Source organism: Vulpes lagopus, chromosome 1 (genome assembly GCF_018345385.1).
Source record: "Vulpes lagopus strain Blue_001 chromosome 1, ASM1834538v1, whole genome shotgun sequence".
In the NCBI taxonomy this organism is placed as follows: domain Eukaryota; kingdom Metazoa; phylum Chordata; class Mammalia; order Carnivora; family Canidae; genus Vulpes; species Vulpes lagopus.
Window position 1 is genome coordinate 14,330,310 of NC_054824.1, and position 25,143 is coordinate 14,355,452.

The 25,143-nt window shown below is 33.7% G+C and overlaps 1 protein-coding gene across 3 annotated transcripts in view; it reads left to right on the top strand.

The window, feature by feature from the left end:
- ASCC3 (activating signal cointegrator 1 complex subunit 3) overlaps nucleotides 1-25,143 on the top strand; it is a 347,397-nt gene that overhangs the window by 269,688 nt on the left and 52,566 nt on the right. For all 3 annotated transcript variants that reach the window (XM_041745387.1, XM_041745404.1, XM_041745396.1), the window contains exons 35-36: nucleotides 3,115-3,226; nucleotides 3,422-3,556. In XM_041745387.1, the coding sequence (XP_041601321.1) occupies nucleotides 3,115-3,226; nucleotides 3,422-3,556 (247 nt within the window). The remainder of the gene's footprint in view (nucleotides 1-3,114; nucleotides 3,227-3,421; nucleotides 3,557-25,143) is intronic.

Sequence of the window (25,143 nt, forward strand, 5' to 3'; positions counted from 1 at the left end):
GCTGTCTGTTTATGGCAGAGAGAAGATAATGACTTGATGATCCAATGCAGTGAACATGAAACTACATTGTATCCTTTAGCTATAATTAAGCAGTTGTGTAATATTTCTGTTTTAATAACCAAGTAAATTATAAATTTTGTACTGTGGAGAGTGCAACATGAAAACAGACCTTTTTACTTAGCCGTTGCTTGCTTTTTCAAGTTAACAAAGTGATTATTGAAATCAGTGATATATAATGTTTTAAGCTAAATGCTTATAATTATTTAGGCTAGAAATTACCCAGTGACTGAAAAGTTCACGCAGTAGAAGCAAAGGCCATATAATGCTAATGAAGATCATGTAAATATAAACTCCATTGTTTATTCACAGAAAAGTGTCAGAATATATTATCTCTCAAAATTTTATGTGGGCTAAATAATAATTTCATTTACATTTAGTTTTACGGTGTCTAATAAATTATATATCTAAGATGTAGCAGATCTTTTATAAAGATTTGACAATGTTTTAAGTAACAGTTCAAATATTAGCATAGAAGAGTAGTACAAATCAGCAAAGTTACAGCACAACAAAAATTATGCATTTTAGTATTTGTGTTGGGTATATAGAAGTTTTTTAATGATTGAGATTTTCCTATTATATTCTTGAGTGAAATATTTAACCTGGCATTTTCTATTTTTAAAAGTTATCATTTATATATGCCAGAATACCTGAAGAAAACAATTTTAGGATTTATTTTTTAAATTCTAGATTACCCCCAGATTGCATAAGGATAAAAGTATTGATACTGAATAAATTGAATGTCAATTCAATTACTTAAATTGAATTTTTGCATTTCTCTCCTCAGACCTGAAGATATATCTTCAAGTTTAAGTTATTCTGATAAATGTTAATTTTTAACAAGTTAGATTATGTATAATGTACTCATCAAATAATCCCCCCCCAAAAAATGTACTCATCAAATAATTAGTTGTAATCTCAGACATAATTTTAGTTGTTTTCTTTTTTGCAATTTATTTTAAATGTATAAGAACTATTTACTCTGATTAAGGCTACAAATTAGTCTTAAAAACTTCCCAGGAATTTAGACAAACATTAGAAAAAGTACTAGCCCATCAAAATATACCTTGTAAATACATAAAAATGATTAAAATAAATATTAAGAAAAATTTATAATTTTTGAAGGACAGTTCTTATCATAGATGGTTTTCCATATCATTTGTAAATATACTAAATTTGTTAAAGGAAAAAATGGTAAAATTGTCATTCAGTTATATTTATTGGGTAATGGCTTATAGTTGGTAGCAGCATCCATGAGATTTTTTTTTCAAATGGCCTAGTAAGTTTCTAGACAAATATGATATTTTAATTTTTTTGTTTTTCATGACAATGTTATTTTCATAATGTCTTCCTTCTGTAATTTTAATTGCATAAAGAATTTCTTGATTCTTGCATGAGAAATTCAACTACTTATTCAGTTCCTAGGCACTTTTTTTTTCAATTTAGAAATAATTTTATCAACTATATATTAATACAGCTGAAAATAGTATTGGAAAATTTATAGATTTAGCAAGCCAAAAGAATGTGAAATAAAAAATAAACACTTCTGTTGTAAGAGGTTTGGCTGATAAATTCCATTTGTTGGGAAAAAATGAAAAACAATAAGTTTTACTAATAATTTGGAATGGCTTTAGAGATCTCTTTTATGGGGCATTGAATATCCAGAATTTTTATTTTCACTTTCTACAGCAGAATACATTATTCTAACTATTACTCTTTTTAGTCATTTTTCAGGATAAAGGAAATATTTTCTAATGGTTTCTAATGCTAGTTTTTTCACTTTATATTCCTGGTTAGATAAAAGTTTGTGCAGTTCATTTAAATTAACAACAGCACTGGTTTCAATACTTATTTATCTATTCATTTATAAATATTGCTCTATTTTAGTCTGTGACAAGAACTTTTCCAGGAAAGGCAATAACTTCTCTGCAGATTAAGATTAAAAAGTAAACCATTTCTCTTTTTTTCTACTGAAAGTATATCGTGCCATCTTAGGTCCTACTTGTAATTTTAAATAAATGTTTACCACCAAATCTTTCTCTTTGAAGAAAGAAAAAAGGAATCACCACAGTGGATAGGCTGTGGTTTCCTTCAGGCCTCTCCCATTTGTGATTGTTAACACTTTCTTCCCAGACTGTGAATATCCCCTTTCTAGTCCTGTGCAGAGGTACAACCCTTGTGCTAGGGTTTCAGTGATGGGTCTGTTCTGAGGTCACTTTACACTTCTGTTACTTGATGTGGATGGAGATGGGACGTGTAATTCTCTATGCTGACCAGGGTATAGGATTCGCCACCAAGAATTAGAGACCTGCCGTGACATAGGGATAATCTGTCACCCTTTGAACCTGTTCCCAGGCACAGGTTCCTAGCAATCTTAGATATTTGGCAAGACAGTTTTGGAGTTAGAAGGAGGAGCATTCAGGTGAATTGCATGTCCTTCAGACTTTTACTCAAAATATACAGAGCTGAACCTATGTGTCTTTTGTGTCTAGAACCCATGTGTCAATGCTTTATTATTAGCTTGATGATGTCCCTTCAGATACTTAGGGTGACATGTAGTTATTAAGCATTTGGAGAACAATAAATGACTAAATTCCTTAAAAGAATTTATCTACTACCCACATCAGTGTTCTTTGAGTTTTATAAAATTACTGAGGATGGGTTTTATATATAAAAGGGAATTTTATGTTTATATTTAATATGCTTCTGTTTCTAAATCTACTGTATACATTTAGTTTGCTGTGTATAGGTGTATAAAGTAAAGTTATGCCAGTTTTAACACTGGAAAGTTAGTATCTTTTTTAATGTGATGCTGAATTTTATCTACTTAATCTAACACATTCGTAATGTATTGTCATTGTTCATTGGTGTCAACAAATGTTAGGATGGGAATTTTGATCTGTAACATGAAACTGGTAGTTGCAGTTTTTTTACTTTGATTTGCCATAAATGTAATTGTTCTTTGAAATTCTGGAAAGAATAGAATGATAAGAAATTGAAATGCTAATTTTAATAGAAAATATCTTGAAACAAATAATAAACTTGTTTGTTTTCTAGCTACTACAATTTGAGTGATGTGAGCCATGATTCTGTGAACAAATTTCTATCCAGTCTGGTTGAGAAGTCTCTGGTTGAATTGGAACATTCCTACTGTATTGAAATTGGAGAGGTATGACTCAGTCATATACATTCCAAGTGAAAAGATTGCCCAGCTTTTTAACAGTAGGGCTTTTGTTCTAATGATAACCAAAAATTTTAACAAAATTGTTGCAAAAGCAACCTGCAATAAGAACTATTAATTTTATGAATGTCTGTGCTTCTATTGTACTTTTTATTTGTCATTTTATCTTTCTTTTTGAAATAGGATAATCGGAGCATTGAACCTCTGACATATGGCCGAATTGCTTCTTACTACTATTTGAAGCACCAAACAGTTAAAATGTTCAAAGAGCGTTTGAAACCTGAATGCGGTACCGAAGAATTGCTTTCAATTTTGAGTGTAAGTTTCATGACATTATTGCACTGCTGTTTAATATAAAGAGATTATATCTTATATATTTCATACCTTCTCTTTTAATTTGGGTCTTAAATTGCTGCCAGCCAGTGCCTCTAGAAATTGGGCAGAAACTATTTATAAAGTCTTTTCCTCTGTTAAACAAGATCACTACAGAACAACATATTTGGACCATGTTTCCCACATATTTTATTATCCAAACTTGGATACTTCTGAGAATGGAATGGGTCACTATTAATATGTAAGACAGGATAATAGGTATAAACTGCGCTAGCCTTAGCAGCCAGATGATCTCCCTATACTTCAATATAATAACTTCTATGAATTATAATTGAAAGCTTTTCTTATTGCTTCTTTTGAGTCAGTCTTGTTGAATCCATGATGTTCCTGAAGTTCCTTAAGGACTTTACTTAAGTTCTCTTAGAATTAATTAATGCCAAAAAAACTGTTCAACTCTCTCTCCTTTCCCCTTTCCAAAATAAAAATACAACCAGATTTATCACATGGCCAAAAAAAACTATATTTTGTTTAGTTTTGGGTTTTGGCCAAGAAGCTTAGAACTAAATTTTCTATTGAAGTTAAAATTACTATTAGAAGTATTTTCTTCATCTCCCTCTCAGCATACTGTATGTGCATTTTTGTCTTTGTTGAGTTTAAATATAATTTCCCACAAAACTTTGCTAGTGCATTAGTCAAGGCATATGTTATAAATGAATACACCTCAGCTACATTGATGTTATTTTTAAAGAGTTAAGAACCATTGGACTATAAATATCTCTAAGGTCCTTCTCTTATATGTCCACTGATTCTGAGGTAGTTCACTTACTTATTAGCTTTTTTCTTACCTCTTTTGCTTATCATTCTCAATAGGCTTCAATACCTCATTCACAGTTTCCAATTTTTCAGTGTTCTTCCTTTGAGAAACTGGTGTGTAAATTTTGAGTGCAGCCTAGAGCCAACTACAATGCAGTGAGTCAGAAAATAATTTATTAATGAATTGATAGATGGATGAATCCTATATTCATCAGTTTTCTGTTGTTTGCTCTCTAGAAAAGAGTACAGAATTGAAGTATATGAGGCAGCTATCAAAATTTTTTTATAAAAGTAAAAATTCATTTCTGAAATGAGTATAAAAAATAAGAATTCTTTTAGATCGCTAAGAATGAGGTTTTTATTATTTCCTAGTTGGAGATTCATAAAAACAGGATTTGTCTGGATGGAAGACAGGAAAATAATGGTTAATTAATTTGGGCAAGTATCTTAAACTAATATCTGTTAGATTTAAGAATATAATTTTCCTTTCATATTCTCCTCCCTCGATGTATTTATCTAATCTAATATTTAAAAGTATATGCCTACCTTGGAAACACATGTAATAATATTTACTAACACCTTTGAGCACTTTTGATGTGCTAAAGCACTATTCTAGGAACTTTACATCAGTAAATCATTTAATCCTAACAATAACCATTCATTTTATATTGATAACATCCCATTATTATTCCCACTTTACAGGTTAACTAATGTCTCTAAGGTTGCACAGTAAGTGAATACTTTGCAGTCTAGCAGCCAAGTATGAGTTCTTTTTTTTTTTTTTTTGTATATTTTTTATTGGAGTTCCATTTGCCAACATATAGCATAACACCCAGTGCTCATCCCGTCAAGTGCCCCTTCAGTGCCTGTCACCCAGTCACCCCAACCCCCCACCCGCCTCCCCTTCCACTACCCCTTGTTCGTTCCCAGAGTTGGGAGTCTCTGATGTTTGTCACCCTCTCTGATATTTCCCACTCATTTTCTCTCCGTTCCCCTTTATTCCCTTTCACTATTTTTTATATTCCCGAATGAATGAGACCATATAATGTTTGTCCTTCTCCAATTGACTTACTTCACTCAGCATAATACCCTCCAGTTCCATCCACGTTGAAGCAAATGGTGGGTATTTGTCGTTTTCTAATGGCTGAGCAATATTACATTGTATACATAGACCACATCTTCTTTATCCATTCATCTTTCATGGCACTGAGGCTCCTTCCACAGTTTGGCTATTGTGGACATTGCTGCTAGAAACATCGGGTGCAGGTGTCCCAGCGTTTCATTGCATCTGTATCTTTGGGGTAAATCCCCAGCAGTGCAATTACTGGGTCACAGGACAGTTCTATTTTTAACTCTTTGAGGACCCTCCACACAGTTTTCCAGAGTGGCTGCACCAGTTCACACTCCCACCAACAAAGGGTTCCCCTTTCTCCACATCCTCGCCAACATTTGTTGTTTCCTGCCTTGTTAATTTTCCCCATTCTCACTGGTGTGAGGTGGTATCTCATTGTGGTTTTGATTTGTATTTCCCTGATGGCAAGTGATGTAGACATTTTCTCATGTGCTGGTTGTCCAAGTCAGTGTCTTCTTTGGTGAAATTTCTGTTCATGTCTTTTGCCCATTTCATGATTGGATTGTTTGTTTCTTGGCTGTTGAGTTTAATAAGTTCTTTATAGATCTTGGATACTAGCCCTTCATCTGATATGTCATTTGCATATATCTTCTCCCATTCTGTAGGTTGTCTTTTAGTTTTGTTGACCATTTCTTTTGCTGTACAGAAGCTTTTTGTCTTGCAAGTATAAGTTCTTAACCCCTGTCCTGTGCTGCCTCTCTTGTCACACACACACACACACACACACAGATGGAAGGTAGTGAGGTGGGAGGTACGTGGTAAGACTGGATGCACATTTTAGATACTAACTCTTTATCAGAAATGTCATTTGCAAATATCTTCTCCCATTCCATACATTGCCTTTTAGTTTTGTTGATTTTTCCTTTGCTGTACAGAAGCTTTTTATCCTGATGAATCCCAGTAGTTCATTTTTGCTTTTGTTCCCCTTACCTCCAGAGATGTGTCTAATAAGAAGTTGCTATGGCTGATCTCAGAGAGGTTGCTGCTTGTGTTCTCCTCTAGAATTTTTATGGTTTCCTGCCTCGTATTTAGGTTTTTTTCCATCCATTTTCTATTTGTTTTTGTATATGGTATTAAAAAATATGGCCCAGTTTAATTTTCTGCATGTGGGTAACCAGTTTTCCCAACATGCTTTGTTGAAGGGACCATCTTTTTTCCATCGGATATTCTTTCCTGCTTTGTCCAAGAATTGATCGTATATTGTGGGTCCATTTCCAGGTTTTCTGTTCTGTTCCATTGATCTATGTGTCTGTCTTTGTGCCAGTACTATACTGTCTTGATGACTACAGCTTTGTAGTAGAGCTTAAAGTGTAGAACTGTGATGCTTCCAGCTTTGCTTTTCTTTTTCAAGATTGCTTTGGCTATTTGAGATCTTTTGTGGTTCCACACAAATTTTAGGATTGTTTTAGCTCTGTGAAAAAAACTGGTACATTTTTTTAAAAGATTTTATTTATTTATTCATGAGACACAGAGAGACAGGCAGAGACATAGGCAGAGAGAGAAGCAGGGTCCTCACAGGGAGCCCAATGTGGGACTACATCCCAGGACCCCGGGATCACACTCTGAGCCGAAGGCAGATGCTCAACTGCTGAGCCCCCCGGGTGTCCCAGTGCTGCTCTTAATATACAAATCCATCCCCCTCACAAAACTGTTGCTGTTTTGATAGGGATTACATTAGATGTGTAGATTGCTTTGGGTCATGTAGACATTTTAGTAATATTTCTTCTTCCAATCCTTGAAAAAAAAAAAAGAAGACAATGCACATTGTTTGTAAACGTTTATGAAAATCATATGCCTATTCCACTCAGTATACCCCTCCATTGCACTAAAAAAGACCCAAAAATATACCTAATACCGAGAGAATTAAACTGTGTCCTCTTCAGTCTTCTCTGAAAAGGCATTGATCAGAACATGAGACCTGTCCCCATCCTTTCAGCAGCCTGTTTCTCTCTACCATTACACTAAAACCAGGTACAATGATCTCATTTAATTTTTATTAAAATAAAGTCAATTCTTGTGATAACTAAACAAAACAAATCATCTGCAAAAATGTAAGATAAACTCAGTAGCATATTTGTATAGATATCGTTTGGAGTACCCCTTAATAATTTCCATAACAACAATGACATAATCTCTTTGTCTTATGGCATTTAGTTCAGGAAACTCAGCCTGTGCTCGATAGCATCTAAGTCTGTACTATATCAGTTTTGATTGAAAATACTGGGGCATTAGAACTATAGGACTCCCATTGATAAGGAGATCTGCAGAAACCACTGTTTTGTTCATGTCTTGTGTAGGAATCACTTTCCATTCCCTAGGGAACATGTGTCAGTAACAAAGAAATATTAAATAATAAAGCAAGATTGTATTTGAAGTAATTACAGTGCAATTTCTAGAATTCATTCTTTTGCTGAAAAGTATTTTTTTACTATTTTCTGTTACCACACTAAAGATTCCTAGATGACTCACATAGCCAAGTTGTCTTTATTCTCACCTCCAAAAATGTGTATTAATCTCCTTGTTTTGAAACAAGGAGAAAAAAAGCAGCCAGACATGAGCTATGGAGCACAGGATGATAAACACAACAGGGCAAAGAAAAGTAGTAGGAGTCCTTAAGTGTCAAAGGCCTATTTTTGTTATCATTGCTTTTGTTACTATAGTTCTTAATAATATCACATTATACTTTTGAAAAATTCAGTATTAGAACTTATTCACTGCCAGCATCTCCTTTTTTGTTTTATTTTTGATGTTTTTTAAATGCTTTATTTAAATTCAATTTGCCACTAAGCATCTCCTTTTATAAAGATAGTCAATGATGTTTTTTTTTTTTTAATATTTTACTTATTTATTCATGAGAGACACAGAGAGAGAGAGAGGCAGAGACACAGGCAGAGGGAGAAGCAGGCTCCATGCAGGGAGCCCAATGTGGGACTGGATCCTGGGTCTCCAGGATCACACCCTGGGCTGAAGGCAGCGCTAAACCACTGAGCCACCCTGGCTGCCCAGTCAATGATGTTTTTAAAGTCATCTTTAAACTTTTTTATTAATAGATTATTTTTATTTTTATTTTTTTATTTTTATTTTTTTATTTTTTATTTATTTTTTATTTTTTATTTTTTTATTTATGATAGTCACAGAGAGAGAGAGAGAGAGAGGCAGAGAGGCAGAGACACAGGCAGAGGGAGAAGCAGGCTCCATGCACCAGGATCGCGCCCTGGGCCAAAGGCAGGTGCCAAACCGCTGCGCCACCCAGGGATCCCATTAATAGATTATTTTTGAAAAGAATTTTTAGTATTCCTGAGATCACAACTGAAAGCCTCTGTTCTCTTGAGTATTACTGTGAACTTGCTCTAATACTTCCATCAGTTAAGTTTTGGCAGTGAATGAAGTTTTCTCACTTTCTTAAACTATATAATGAATTTTTTTTGTTTTGTTTCCTTTGGTATTAATGATAATGTAAAAAGTATGTTCATTAAGATTTTCTTGGTTCTCTATGTTGCAGTGTGATTGATTTTACTTGGCACAGAGGAGAAAAAACTAGGAGGTAACCAACCATAGAAAGAAAAAAGAATATTAAGACATTGACTCAGTTTCACCAGGCATTTAAAAATACATAAATACAAATTGAACACCAATAAAAAATAAATTTATTATTAAAAAAATAAATAAAAATAAAAATACATAAATACATACAAAAATACATAAAAATACATACACGGTATTATTTCTCTGCATTTAACATCAAACATAGTCTCAAATGATGATCTGTTGATTTTATGTATTCATAACTGATAATTGATAATTGTTTTTAGACCTTTTTTCCTTTAGAGAAGATATGTATTTTGAATCCCAAAGTTAGCTATACAGTTGTTTTTCCTTTATTTAATTAAAATTGGAATTCCTACTTTTAGTCATTTTGTATGTCACTACCAACTTTTCTGAATTTCTTTTTAAGTAAGGATGCAACTTTATTGCCTTCATAATATTTACCAGAAAGTATATTTTCTTTCAAAAATAAAAGAGAAACTTTTTAATCAGATCAGTTCATGACATGCTTCCCTATACAGTGTTTTTGGCACTGCAGACTTCCCTCTTCCAGTGTTCATAGGAAAAGATTGTCAGATTTGATTTAAAAAAAAAAAAATGCATTAAGTCATTTATACCCTATCTTCTGAATTTTGTTCTTTTTCTTCCATCAATAGAATGGTTGAGGTCCAACTGGTATTTTACAGAATGGTATTATATTGACAATATAAACAGGAAATTTCTGAGTCTTAAGAAAGAAATATCTGGGGCACCTGGGTGGCTCAGTCAGTTAAGCATCTGCCTTCAGCTCAGGTCATGATCCCAGGGTCCTGGTATCAAACCCCAGAGTCTGGCTCCCTGTTCAGCAGAGTCTACTTCTCCCTCTCCCTATGCCCCTTCCTACATACCCCCACTTGTATGTGCTTTCTCTCTCTTAAACAAATAAATAAAATCGTTAAAAGAAAAAGAGAAATAGCTTTTTAAAAAGAAAAAGAAATATCTTAAGTATATATAAACCACATAATTTATATTTATTCTTCATATGTTGCTCTCTACATTGGTCTATATTAAATTCTATCCACTGTATTTCTACCCACAAACCATGTACTGATTCTTGTAAAAAAAAAAAAAATATTTGTTTTTTTACCTATAATGTGTGAGGTTCTCTGTAGGGGCTGGAGATAGAATAGTGAACATTACTGACAAAAACATGTGAGAGAGTGAGTGTGGCACACATATGCCAAAAATATATAGATTCAAATAGGGCTGGAAGCAATTTATTCATGATAAAAACTACTGAGGAACTGCAAGACAAGGTGGAACTGTGCCTGTCATATTTGCTGGGACATATGGTGATCATTCCTTTACAGACCAGGGAAAGTGGGGATTAAGATTAGACCTGTGTGGCATTTACATGAGTTTCTCTTGGAATATTTTCATTATTCCAAATAACGTGAGGAGCTTTGCTTTTTTAAACATGGCATTGTGTTAAACTTCCAGGTACTAATTCTTATTGGTAATTACTCCATTAAATCTTAATTTTGGTCAACACTGAAAAAGAAAATACACTTCCACTATTTTTTTTTTTTTTAGTAACACCTCTTGAGACTTCCATTTCTAGTCACTCATTTTCCTAAGAAACTCAACTATTTCTAGCTCATGTTTTCAAATGTCTTGTCTTTAAATGATTAAATACTCTATTCTAGTTGTACTGAGACTGTTTCTTTTCACTAATCTTATTCTATAATAGCAATTCATTTATTTAAATTTTGTCTTTCCAGTACATCCATTAAAAAATAATACTATCTTTAATTAAGTACCTACTACATGCCACACATTCTACATAATTTGTAATCATCAAACAGTGCTTCATGGTAAACATTAATATACAGATCATGAAATTGAAATTTAATGAGGTTAAATTTTTCCAGGTACCATAGAGAGGTAGTTCTTTAGAATTCTTTCCTATACCTTACTTACTTCCTCTCTGTGACACAGTTTATCCTTATCCAGTGTTTTAATTCCAACTGTAAAAAAATTTTAAATCATGAAATTATGATGCTTTTAAAAGTATATACTTTTAAAAAGTCAATTAAGAAGCAGAATTACTTTTAAAATTATGTATGGTCTTACAACTTAGAATTATATGTGTTAAATGCAGATGTTAAGTACTGTGACAGAATTATTTCAATATTTCTTATTGAAAACATATTTTAAGTTTTAAATGATATGATGCTATTTGGAAAGTTTAGATATCTTATAAGAACTCTTGCCAAGTTTTCTTTTAACACCATGAATTAATAAGCTTCATAATTAAGGCAGCTGCTTCACACTTCTATTGTTAACCAGTGACATTACATCTGTCTTGCTCCATTGATGCCCTCCTCCTACTTATTGAAGCATTTAGCAGTTTTGGCAACAGGGATTACATGGCATGGAGTAAGTAGTCTAATTAGATATAAGTGAAAATCCTGAGGGAAAAGGACATTTAAAAAGTAATTTAAAGAATCTCTTAATGATGTTGGCACTGAAAGCCCAAGTCTAGAGTAGAAAGTGCCTGCCATCATGGCAAACAAGGATCATGATTTGATATGTTCAGTGAACTTTTAGAAGGTAACCTATTTTAAAACCATAATAGAAATGAAAAGATTTCAAAGTTAGGGAAAATTTATTTGAACAGATTTACGAATATGCTTTCTATAGTACTAATAGCTTTGAAAGAAAACAGAATATGTCCCAAATGTATTCTGTCTCTAGAATCTTCAATAATTTTTTTAAAAAGATATACTCAGTTGTTATGGTTTTTGTGGCTACACAGAAACATGAGATTATATATCAAATATCCTATCTGAAAAGTTGTGAAATTCTTATTTTTTCACAAAGCCTTGGATATTGACTAAAAGTATGGGTTTCATATGTTAATATAAAATAGAACCATTCCAAATTTAGAAAAGTACCAGAGCAATAAGATTTTTATATATCAATAAATTTCCAGGTTTGGCAGTTCTCTGTACTGCTTTCTTTAAAAGCATACAGATTCTTTGCTCTGCCCATATATAGAACATTTTCAATAATAGAGCATTTCTAATGGTTGAATTTTGTCCTGTTTGGGCATAACTACAAATCTTTTGATAGAAAATTGCAAATATATCTTTCGCAAACATGAGATTGGAAGAATAAGCAAATTTGTTTTAAAAAGAGACAAATTTAAAACAAAACAAATAAAAAGGACAAGCCAGATACGAATAGCATCAGTAGGGGACCCAGCATGGAAAATTAAAGAGTTCATTAAAGGAAGAATGAAAGGAAGGAGAGGTTAACTGAGTAACAGTGAACACCACCAACCTCATGGCCTTCCATTTCCAAATAACCTCCTGACAATTGCAGGATCCCATCTGCTACTCTTTATCTTCCTGGTGGGGAAACCTAATGGGATATCTTCCAGGGTTTGTGAGAAGAGCTTCCCTAACCCTCAGGCTGGGGAGCTGCCTGGCATCTTTGAGAGAGGCACAGATGGCAAATGTCTTGAAAAAAAGTTATCTTTCTACTTCTCTTGGTCTCTTTCCCTTGAGACTTTCCCTCTTCTCCAATATTTCTCAGCTTCCTCCTAGCTTTCTGTACATATGAGCTCTCTTCAGCCCAGAGAAAAGTGAAATATTTTCCTGGCAAAAGACCTTGGTCTCAGATGTATCTGTTGTGCCTTAATAGATTATGTCAAGATTTTTAAGCTGATAAGTTCTGATAAGCATAAAACGTATTTGTGATGTTACCTGAAATTTGTTCTGTTTAAATTTTTTTATTTTTTATTTTTTTGGCTTCCTGAATAATGTGCCACAGAATGACAACTGGCAATTATTAGGATTCTAATGGTCTGTGACTAAGTACAGTGTTATGAAATGATTTTAAATATCAAAATATGAATAGCTTTGATATTTCTTTATCACCTAGTTTAACTTTCTCATTTTTTTCAAAGAACAAAGACTCATTTTTGCCAAAGATGACACAATCTGTATGGAAAAATAATATTAAAAACTCAACTCTCAAGAAAGGGCAAAGTTTGAATTAGAATTCATATTTCTCAGCAACCTTTTAAATACCTTTTCTCCCTTTAGCATTTTATACTCTTCCTTTTGCTCTTCTTGCATCTTATTTTGCCCTTTTATTTAAACTTACAAAGCACAAGGTACATAAAATATACCATTAACCTTCTCAGGCTAAGCTATCTATAAAAAATATTTTTGGCTTGTCAACATTTATAAGATTTGCTAAGTGTTCTATCCAATACTCAGCGTACTATGGGGAATACCAAGGAAATAGAACACCCATATCTTTTAAGGAGATTTGTCCTAGAGCCCAAAGATGCTAATAAAAACAAGGGATAGGCTTGTGCTGACTACATGTCTCTTGGCTATTGCTTTGTCTCTGCATTAGAAGCATTCAGTCCTACTAATGGCGTTCAGAGCAGAAGAATTGCAGGCATTGTTCTCCCCAAAAGTCAAGAGTTACCAGCCTGTTCTATGGGAAAGAGGCATGTAAGTTACAGGGGTCATATAAGTATTTGCAGAGGGAGTCTACATTTAGACATTTATTAATTACAATTATAATCTAAATGGTGTCATATAAATTATGTTCATTAAACTCCAGGGTAGTTTACTTTTCAGCAAACACCTTATCATGAATCATTTGGAAAAGGAAATCATCAATTTAGTTTTGAAAATAATTTATCATTGATATCTCTGCTTAACTTAATGACATCAGATTTCATAGCTATTTAGAATCGCCAATATAGGAGGACCTGGTGGCTCAGTGGGTTAAGCATCCAACTCTTGATTTTGACTCAGGTAATAGGTTCCACACTCAGCATAGGAGTCTGCTTGAGATTTTTTCTCTCTCCCTCTCTCTCTGCCCCTCCCCATATGTACATGTGCTCTCCCTCTCTCCAAAGTAAATAAATCTATGTTTAATTAAAAGAAAAGAATTATTGATACAGATTCAGTCATATTGGGGAAATAAAAATAAAATCAAAGATTATGATATTGCTGAAATAAAATCTCTTCCCTAAATTGTAGCCATTTGTCACTTTACTCTATGAGTAAGTAGAGCATTGTTTAAACTTTAAAAATGAGTGGAAAATAAAAGGAAACTTTAACATTGGGTAAAATATTTTAAAATGTAGTTTTTGTATGCCAGAAATTGGTTTCTGCTGAAAATGTTTCTAATTTTATCCCAATAAAGTTAAGTGTTCTAAAATTATTGTTAGGGTCCTGTTGGTCCAGCAAATTGAACAGTTCAGAAATCATTGGTAGCTCCTTGTTAGTTAATAATGGTGATCAGAAATGTTCCAAAAGGCTCATGTCATGGTTCCTGTCCTAAATATATTCCCAGTACATATAATGCCAAAACATTGTTTAAGCTAAAAATCTATCATCCTGCCTTTTACTCTCACAGAACTACCAAGTAGGTAAATTAAAATTGATTATTCCCAGTACTTAAAGCCAACTCAATGTATTTCTGCATCACTTCTGTATAACAGAGCAAAAGAAAAACTAAACATCCTAATTTCATTTCCTACCCCCAGGTGGTATAAGTGGAGTCTACAATATTACATTATTTTAGAAACATAGAATTTTAAAAGGAAAAATAATTACAGACGGACTTGCTACTAAGGGACATAATAGACTTTTAGATTAACTAATATGCCAGGCTTTTTCTTTTTATGTAATAATGTAGAAAAACAATAGAATCCCCTATGTGCCTAAAAATATATATATTTTTGGGATCCCTGGGTGGCGCAGCGGTTTGGCGCCTGCCTTTGGCCCAGGGCGCGATCCTGGAGACCCGGGATCGAGTCCCACATCGGGCTCCCGGCGCATGGAGCCTGCTTCTCCCTCTGCCTGTGTCTCTGCCACTCTCTTTCTCTCTGTATGACTATCATAAATAAATAAAATTTAAAAAAAAAAAAAAAAAAAAAAAAAAAAAAAAAAAAAAAAAAAAAAAAAAAAATATATATATTTTTAAAAACTGTTAATACAGTTTAGGATCAAACTTTTGTAAATTCTCTATTGTAAAAAATTCAAATTAAGGTGTATCTTAATATGTATTTAAAAATAAGTCATATGTCGCCATCTCCCTGGTTTATTAAATAAATATATTTTTTATATTTATATAATATGTATTTATATATTTTATATAATGGTGTTATTATAAAACTATTTTTATATTTAATTAAATATTTATATAAAATTATAATATTTATTACATACAGACTGTGCTTCAGGCACGGAGAATATAGCAGCAGACTAGGCTAATGAAGTTCCAGTACTCATGGACCTTATATTCATAGTGGGGCTGGTAAACAAACAAGTAAATAATCATGTAATATAACTAAGTGGATATAAATAAGAATTTTTTAAAACCAGGCAAATGTCTACAGATAAGTAGAGAAGACTGTTCTAGCTAGGACAGTTAAAACTTTTCTGCAGAGATATCTGAACAGAGAACTGAGAGACATGAAGGACCAACTCATGAGAAAGCCTCTGGGAAGAAAGTCTGGGCATAAGGAAAAGCATATGCAAAGGCCATGAAGCAGGAATTACTTATCAGGTTCAAAGAATAGCAGGGAAGCCAGTGTGGCTAGAGCAGAACAGGCTTTGGGAGGACATGGTATACAGGGGCTAGGTCATCTGTAGTCTTGCTAGGAGTTTGGATTTTGTCCTAAGTGTTCAGTGAAGCCACTGGAGGAGTTTTGATCAAAAGAGTGATGTGATATTATTTGTTCTGAAAAGACCACTCTAGTTCCTTAGTAGAGAAATGATTGTTACAAAAAAGTCAAGATGAGAGAAAATGGCTTGGATACAATGGCCAGAAGTTGAAATGATGAGTAGTAGTTATATTCGGTATGTTTTGAAGATAGAACCAACAGGAATTGATGGATTAATTATAAGTAAACAGAAGAAATAAAGACAATACTAGGTTTTTGTCCTAAACAACTTGGTGAAGAGAATACCATTTACTGAGGTGAAGAAGACTAAGCGGAGCCTGTGTTTATTTGGGGGCACTTGGTAGTTGGCATATGGATGGGATTCAAAATTTCAGTCATGTGGTTGGTTGAGATTATCCGGGTGGAATGAGTATTGAAAAGAAGTCTGTGGAGCTAGAGAGTATAATACTAAGTAAAATAAGTCAATAGCAGAGAAAACAAATAACCATATGATCTCAGTCATGTGAAATTCAAGAAACAAAACAAAGGGGAAAAAAGAGACACCAAGAAATAGACTCTTTAACTATCGAGGACAAACTGACGAAGGCAGGTGGGTAGAGGGATGGGTGAAATAGGTGATGGGGATGAAGGAGTACACTTGTGATGAGCACCAGGATGATGTAGGAAAGTGTTGAATCACTGTACTGTATGCAGGAAACTGAAAACAACACTGTATGTTAACTATACTAGAATTAAAATTAAAAACAAAAAAGAAAAGAGGTCTGAGGATTGAGCTTTGGGAACTTAGCATGTTGAGGTTGAGGAGAAAGAGGAGAAGCTGTGTCAGCAAAGAAAACTGAGAATGAGGGATGACAAGTGGAAGGAAAACTTCCAGGAAAATGTACTGCCCTGGAAGCCATGGGGGGAAGAATATCTCAAGAAGGGGATGGTGATTAATTGAGTTAAAGATTGTTGATACAGAGAGGATGAAAGCTAAGATTGCTCATTTGACTTGATAAGATTAAGATCCTAGATGTCTTTAATGAGTAGTTTCAGCAGAGTAATAGAAGACAAGAGCCTTATTTTATTTGAAAGGACTTAAGAGAGACTGAGTTTTAAGAAAGTAGGGATAGAGGATCCCTGGATGGCTCAGCGGTTTGGTGCCTGCCTTCAGCGTGGTCCTGGAGTCCTGGGATCAAGTCCCACGTCAGGCTCCTTGCTTGGAGCCTGCCTCTCCGTCTGCCTGTGTCTCTGCCTCTTTCTCTCTCTCTGTCTCTCATGAATAAATAAAATCTTTAAAATAAAAAAATTTAAGAAAGTAGGGATAATAGTAATATAGCTAATTCTTACCTGGAGCTGGGGGGAGTATATAAAATCAATATCCTTTTTTTAAATTTAAGAAATAGTATATTTATGTGCAGATAAAAATGATCTTATAGTGATGTAAAAAAAAAAAAAAGTTACAGGAAAGAGCAAAATTCTTAAGAAGACAAAAGGGAACTAGGAATCAACCCAGAAGTGGAAAAATTGGCCTTAGGTAGAGCAAATTAATCCATTGTAACAAGAGAAAAGATAGAGTATTGAAGTATAGATGCAAGGAGGTTAGTAGGTGGTAGGATAATGAGGAAATCCATTTGTGTTTGCTTTAATTTTTTTTAAACTAAGAAGCTAGGTCATCAGCTGAAATTGAGGAGGTGAGGTAAGACCTGTGAATGTGTGCAAAGGCCATTAATAGACTAAGGAGCCATAGTGTGGTGGAGTGAATATGACATTCGCATTTAGGAAACATGGGTTCAAATCTCAGCATGGCCATTTTAACCTCTTTGTGTAAGTGGCAGGTCATTTAATCCCTTAACCTCAGTTTCCTCATTCATTAAAAAATGTGCAAACATACCTGCCATACTTACCATCACAGCATTGCTGTGAAGATCTAATAAGGTAAAAGATACATGTTCAAACATATCTGACCTTGATCCAGGTAGATTTTTTTTTCGTTTGGTGCTATGTTTTAGTTTATGATTCTTACTTGTTTTTGTTTTGCTTTTGTTTTGCATTCAAAACTATCATACTCTAGATACCTTTACATGTTTTAAGGGTTCAGAACACTTGGTCTCTCTCCTTCAGAAGGGCTGGCCTTACTGGATTCACTAAGGAACCTTTTATTTTGTTATTCATATTTGGAGGAATAAAGAAGAATACAGTCTTATTTCTCTTATGATCCTAGGTACAGACTTGCCCTTAATCTACCATATAGTTAGTTTTATCTTTGCTTATTTAAGAGAACATATGGTAACTTCATTTGTGAGATGTTGGTTTCCTTGATGGCAGTGTCATTTTCTGAGTTTGCTCTTGCCTCTACTCCGCTACTCCCTTGGTCCCTCTTCCTTTCTCTCCAGGTTAATATTTTACTAGAAGGCCGTGGCTTTGGGTTTTAGTGTACCACAGGGGAGTGACAAACTCTGTAAAAGTAATGATTCCCCACTGCCACATCATCCTACTTCCAAATAAAAAAAGCACTAGGATTCTTTAATGAGACATTACCCCAGCTTCCAGACCAAAGTCTGTGTTGCTAAGAGTGCTCATCTATTTATAGTTGTTAAAAACCACTTAGTAATTAAAAGAATTCATAAAGTAATTATGACTTGTAATAGTGATTATGGCTGGGTGATTACTCCTTCACTAAGATGCTTTGCAAATGGATTAGCACTTCTTTGAATTAGAAACTTGGGCTTGAAATCTGTGAGGAAGCTATATTAATAAGAAAAATGTTCTTTCTTTTGGGACTAAGCAGAAAGCTGTAAAACAGCCAGGAAGCCATTGGGATCCTGACTGAGAGAAAAATCAGGCAAATCAAATTGGTCATATTATTGGGCATATATTCATCTGGAAAAATTCTCTTCATTCAATTGCAGTTAAAGCTCTGGTCAATTTAATCTAGTTCATTAGTAATGCCAACTCTAAAATGGGCTATGATATTTAGTAGTTTCTCTTCCTGAATAAGTAGGCAAATATTACGTTATTTAATCTGATATTTGAGGCAGGAGAATCATATTTAAAGTCCAGGTATTTCCAAAATACAGGTTATCAAAAGTAAACATTTTTGATATATAAATACACAACACTACTAGTTCAGTTTTTTTCTAGTGAGGAAATAAATGTCCATTCTTTCTATTACTCTGCATTTTTTAAATCTCTTCTTCCCTTTTCCACAGTTTCTTCTTTGCCTCTCTTACTGGTTACATTTACTCTTGTCCTTCATTTTCTCTTCTTGGAAGCTTATATATTATTTATCTGTTACTATCTTACAGATATTCTTAAACACAGATCTTCAGTAGTTCCAGCAAGTATTTATTTAGCACCTACCATGTTAGGTAAAGAAGACAGTGATAATTAAGATATGGTCCCTGCCTTTAGGAAGGGAATATCCTTGTGTCTAAGAAGTAATTAATTATAGTTTGATATTAACTATTTGAAAATATAAATTGTGCTAGTATGTCTAGAGTACAATGAAACTCTTGGTTATTTAGAACATGGGCTTCAGAGTCACACATGACTCCACCATTTTCTAAATATGTGATCTTGGGTTAGTTACTTAATCTGTCCAAGTTTGATGCTCCTCTATAAAATAAAGAAGAATAAATAAAATAATGTGTGTAAAGCCTCAATACATTGCCTATCATATGATATTTGAATTAGAACTTTAGTCATTCATATCTGTTATTGTTGTTTTCATTAATATTTTGATATAACAAGCACTAGTAGTTGATAGATTATAATTTACATAAATCATATCTACATATGACAAATACCATTAACCTCTTTTACTTGAAAGATGAAAATTACAAGATAAATGCAGGTTCATTATTATGCTATATAAGATTGTTCTGAGTCTGGCTACAGTATAGGTTGGAGTGAGAATAGCCTCCAGTCTTCAACTGCTCTTCCCCTTTTGCTCCTCCATGGAGCTCATGCTAGTCCATGTGCCAGGAATACCTCCTTCACCACCTAGGCCAGGGCAGTTTTCACACATTGGTCAAGACTCATTTGTGTAAAGCTCTGACCAAATTAAAAAAGAAATCGTAAAATCATTGGTGAAGGGATGATTTATTCAACAAGTATTGTTGAGCAAATTGTATAATGTTTTGGAAATATATTCAAGTTAGATTCTAATTTCATGGCATATATTAGAACAAATTTCAGTCAAATTAAGGATTAAAGCCAAAAATAATGTTAAAATTTCAAAGACATACAGGGGAAGAAACGCAAAAAGCATAAAGGAACTACAGAAATTACAAAAGGAAATGGATTGATTTGCCTACATAAATGTCTAAATGTATGAAGTATTAGTATTTGTTACAATTCTGATCGACAAAAAGTAATATATTTTAATTTTTTAATTAAAAAATTGAAAAAGAAACCATAGTTCCAATGATAAAGTGAAAGAGGGCATTAAATAATTTACAGAGGAAGAAATTCATTTTAACAGATATTAAAAACACCCTTCAGCCCTCTCAGTGATCAAAGAAATATGAATTGGAACAAAAATTAGCAATATTTTAATCTATTAAATTGTTGGAAATTCAAAAGGGATATTACTCATTAATAAGGAGGTGTGAGTTGTGATATTTCCCGCACTAATAGAGTTTTCAGTGGCCCAGTCTTTCTAGAAAGAAATTTGACAATATCTGTCAAATTAAAAACTAAAAAATCCTTAGGAATTTTCTGCTCCCTGATGTTGTGATTCCATCTCTAAGAATCTATCCTAAGGAAACAATATGTTGTTGAGATACATGTACACAGATGTTCATCACGGCATTATTTATAATAGCAAAAAAAAAAAAAAAGGGTGGAAAGCTTTTCTAAAAACACCAGAATTGCCTCTTTAAGAATAAATAATTTAGGGATCCCTGGGTGGCTTAGCGGTTTAGCGCTGCCTTCAGCCCAGGGCATGATCCTGGAGTCCTGGGATCGAGTCCCACATCAGGCTCCCTGCATGGAGCCCACTTCTCCCTCTGCCTGTGTCTCTCCCTCTCTCTCTCTCTCTGTCTCTCATGAATAAATAAATAAAATCTTTAAAAAAATAAATAAATAAGGGGATCCGTGGGTGGCTCAGCTGTTTGGCGCCTGCCTTTGGCCCGGGGCACGATCCTGGAGTCCTGGGATCGAGTCCCGAGTCGGGCTCCCTGCATGGAGCCTGCTTCTCCCTCTGCCTGTGTCTCTGCCTCTCTCTTTCTCTGTGTCTATCATGAATGAATAAATAAAATCTTTTCAAAAAAAAGAATAAATAATTCATAATCCCTTAACTATAAACTTAAGTTTTTTGAAAGAGAATCAGTGGACAAGTGTTTTTTGTTTTGATTTGTTTATACATAGCACTGTGTGTACATTCTAGTACTGAGATATTTATGTTTGCCTTGTCGGACGATAGAGGATCACTTACCATCTAGCTGAATAGTTTTTGCCAAGAAAAAGATCTAACTAGTGATTAATAATTCTTAGCAAACTGTAGTCTTCCCACTGTGAGAAAGACTAACATGAATATTTTTATGCTGAGCCATTATACATATGGCAGAAGTCTAGAAGATTTTTTTTCTCCAGTGATGCATTATAAGCTGACTATCTTTTGATTTCTCAGCCCATAGAAATAGATGTGCCCCATTCTCATGCTTACATGTATTCTGAAAAATCTTGTTGTTACAACCAAATAAAATGCATATATATGATCTTTATTACAGTAGTAGTATTCATACCATCTGCATTTTATTTTAACATTACATTCTTCTAAAAAAAAAAGACTCCATTTATTTTACAATGTTTTCCAGCTGACAGTCCAATAGAATATTAAGCATGTCTCAGAAATTTGATTATGTCAGAAAGTTAGAACTCATTTTGCTTAAAAAGAAAACCCACAAAAACAAAAAACTGGGAGGTAAGAGGGATTTACGAGTGTCATGCTTCACATACATAAAATTCGACATGTTCTTATGTTCTGTTCACTACTTTGTAATTCAGGGGAATAATGCAGTGTGGCAGAAGCATGATGGTCTCTGTTTTAAAGTATTTCAATTGGCAAAAGAGGATTTTCCATATATACAGCTTCAACTTATTAGATTTAGGTCCTTAATGCCATCTTTATAGGTATTTTCTGTTATTTATTAAACAGTGTCAACAAATTTGTAAGACAAATGCCAAACAGGTGTCTTCTCCTCTTGTAGAACCATTGACTGAGCTGGCAACATATTGCTCTTCTGCACTGAAATGCAGAAAGTGGTGTAACCCTGAACGACTTCTTCTGTTTTAATCAGTAAAGGAGGAAGAGAAGTGAGAGAGGAAAGAATCAGTAAGACATTGAAATAACCAATGAAAGCAACTTAAATCAGAGGAAAAGTGATGTGGGTAATACCAGAATAGAACTTAAAAGCAGAGTAAGGTGGTGGTGGTGGCTGTTGTTATTCACTGGAAGTAGGGTGTAATGATTACTTAAAATATCTTTTTAAATAAAATTTCTAAACATATATCACATGGATTTCAAAATTCAAAGAACTTAAATGCTACAAAATACTTTTCGACCTCTGCTGAAAAATTTTTTTCTTTGATGATTGAGAAGACTCATAAAGATCTTTTAGAGTCCTGGAGCCATCATCATAAACATCAGTCACCATTACATTATGGACATGTTCAAGTGCTAGAGAGTTCACTAATAAAGAGCTGATAAGAATCCATTCAAACTTGAAATATTATTGGTAAGCCATAAGCAGTGGTTCTTTCATTTTGGCAAAAGTCCACAGATATTTGTTACATCAATGTGTCAGTAATATAAAGCTAAGTGAAATTAAAGGCCACAGATCCTTTATGTAACACTTGCTTAGAAACTGATTAAACAGGCTTACTTTTTGAAACAAGTAGTTGGTGGCTATATTTGAGAACCTGGAAATGTGTATATGAGTAAAATAATGTCATGCTGCACTCTAGAAGCTTAATTTCAAGTTAATTGCCCCATATGAATAGCAAATTTAAAAGCTTATTCTTGCCATTTGCGACAATGTAGATGGACCTAGAGGACATCATGCTAAGTGAAATAAGTCAGACAGAAAGACAAATACCATATGATTTCACTATTTATGGAATCTAAAAAATAAAATAAACAAAACAGAAACAAACTCATAGAGGAAGTGAGCTGTTGGTTAATAGAGGGAGGAAGAGTTAGGAGGTCAGGCAAAATAGGTGAAGGGGATTAAGTGGTACAAACTTCCAGTTATAAAATAAAGAAGTCATGGGGATGTAACATATAGCATTGGGAATATAGTCAATAATATTGTAATAACTTTGTATGGTGACAGATGGTAGCTAGACTTACCATGGGGATCATTTCATAATGTATGAAAATATCAAATCACTATGATGTACATCTGAGACTAATAGGATATTGTATGTCAATTATACTTCAATTAAGAAAAAGAGCTATACTTTATACCCTCTGAACATGTTCTTTGTTTTCCAATGTTTAAAGCACCAGGAAATGCAAACTAAATTGAGGAATTCGGTTAATTTAGCTTACAGTATGTGATTGCCTATTATTGAAGAGATAGGAAGATAAAGAGAGATACAAATACAAATATATATACATATATATGTATTCCTATAAGATATTATGGGGTTTGAATATGACTTTAGCCATAAGAATGCTTGTTTGCTTTCTCTTGATTCACACAGAGCAGATGGATGCTTGACTGCCTGCTAATCCACAGCTGGAATGGTTTCAGCAGTTTCCACGTTGCTGGGTTAGAGTGGCTTTTCTAGTGGACTGAGAGGGCAGCAAAAGAGGGATATCATTATTCATCAGTATCCCAGTGGGAGCGCTGCCAGCAGAGATTAATTTTTTCTGTTATGCTTGTAAAACAAGCTCAGGTGGAGTCTCTAATCCTCAGGGCACGGGTGGCAGATCAAGGAAGATGCTACAAAGCTAGTTAATTTTCTGATTCTGGGGGAAACAGAAGCTCTGTTAGATGTATAAATACATGATTGCAAATTTAAGTAGCTCAAATCCAAATGGGATCTTCCCAGACATCTGGTACTGAAAATTTCTATTTTTCTTTGTTACCTTTAAATATAACTTCTTAAAAGTTTGCCCCGGAGCCAAAATATTGGTAACTCTAAATATGAGAAAGTAATTAATTTTATGAGTTAATAACAAAACGTTTAATTTTTACAAACATGACCAAAAGGAAAGCTTTCTACCTAAAAAGGCTCAAACTTAGATGCCTACAGTACCTACTCAAGTATATTACCAGGAAGATATAACATTAGCTATCTGATTAGCAAGGTTGTTTGTTTTGTTTTTTTGTATATTCAGGCTGTTTTTCAGTAGTTTATTTTTATTCTCCCAATTTATAATTGCCATGTGACACCTGTTTCCTGTATCTTATTGTGTGATGCATCCATATGTTCATATTTTTGAGCAGTTCATGTAGGCTTCAAACTAAAGTTAAGTGACTTTTAAAATAAACATGACAGAACTAATGCATTCATTAACTGTCTTAGGATTATCTTTAAAAACTGTTTACTAAGTTCATTACAAAAAGTAATAACTTGATTCAGGCCCATGACATTTTCTTTTTGATTAATGGATAACATTTTGTGCCCAAAATAATGGTACTTTTTTTTGTTTGGACATTTGCTTTTGTTTTGAGAAAATGACAGGAAATTTTTCGAAGCCAAGTCAGAAGACTAAATTTGTTCATGAAGTCAGGCAGTATGACTTTTGGTAGTAAAATTGGTTATAACTACAAGATAAGTGTACTTCCTGAAGCCTTTCTGCCAATAATACGAAAAGAAGACTTTCAAAATGTTTTGAGTGATCCAAGCCCTGTTAAAATGAATTTATAAGCTCTCATTGTGTTTATTTTGAAGAGCAAGACATATGATCTGGGATATTAAAATCAGACCCTCCTGTGATGTTAGTCACCTTTCATACACCTTTCTTTTGGCTAAGTTTTGGATTTTTATTAATAACAAGTCTAAATCTTGTTCTTCTCCCAAGAGCATCTTGTAAGCTAAGCAAAGATAAACATTTTAAAGTGCTAAGTAGAAATCAAAAACTAACACTTCATAGAAGATTCTCCTACGAAATGGAAGATTAGTAGTGAGAATGAGGAAGGCTTTCCAATTATGAGGAAATAGCCAGAGGTTATAATATGGAATAGGGTAAACAAGTCTCACATAGGGACTAGAGAACTAAGGAGTCAGATGAAGTCTACAACTATTTGTTAAATAATTTTTGAAATAGTAATGACTGCTAATAAATGTAAAGTAATCTTAAACTTGCACCACACAAGACAGCTCTTGTTGTCAGTTACCTGTCCCACTCAGAAGGAAAGTCAGATATCTTTAAGTATGGTATCT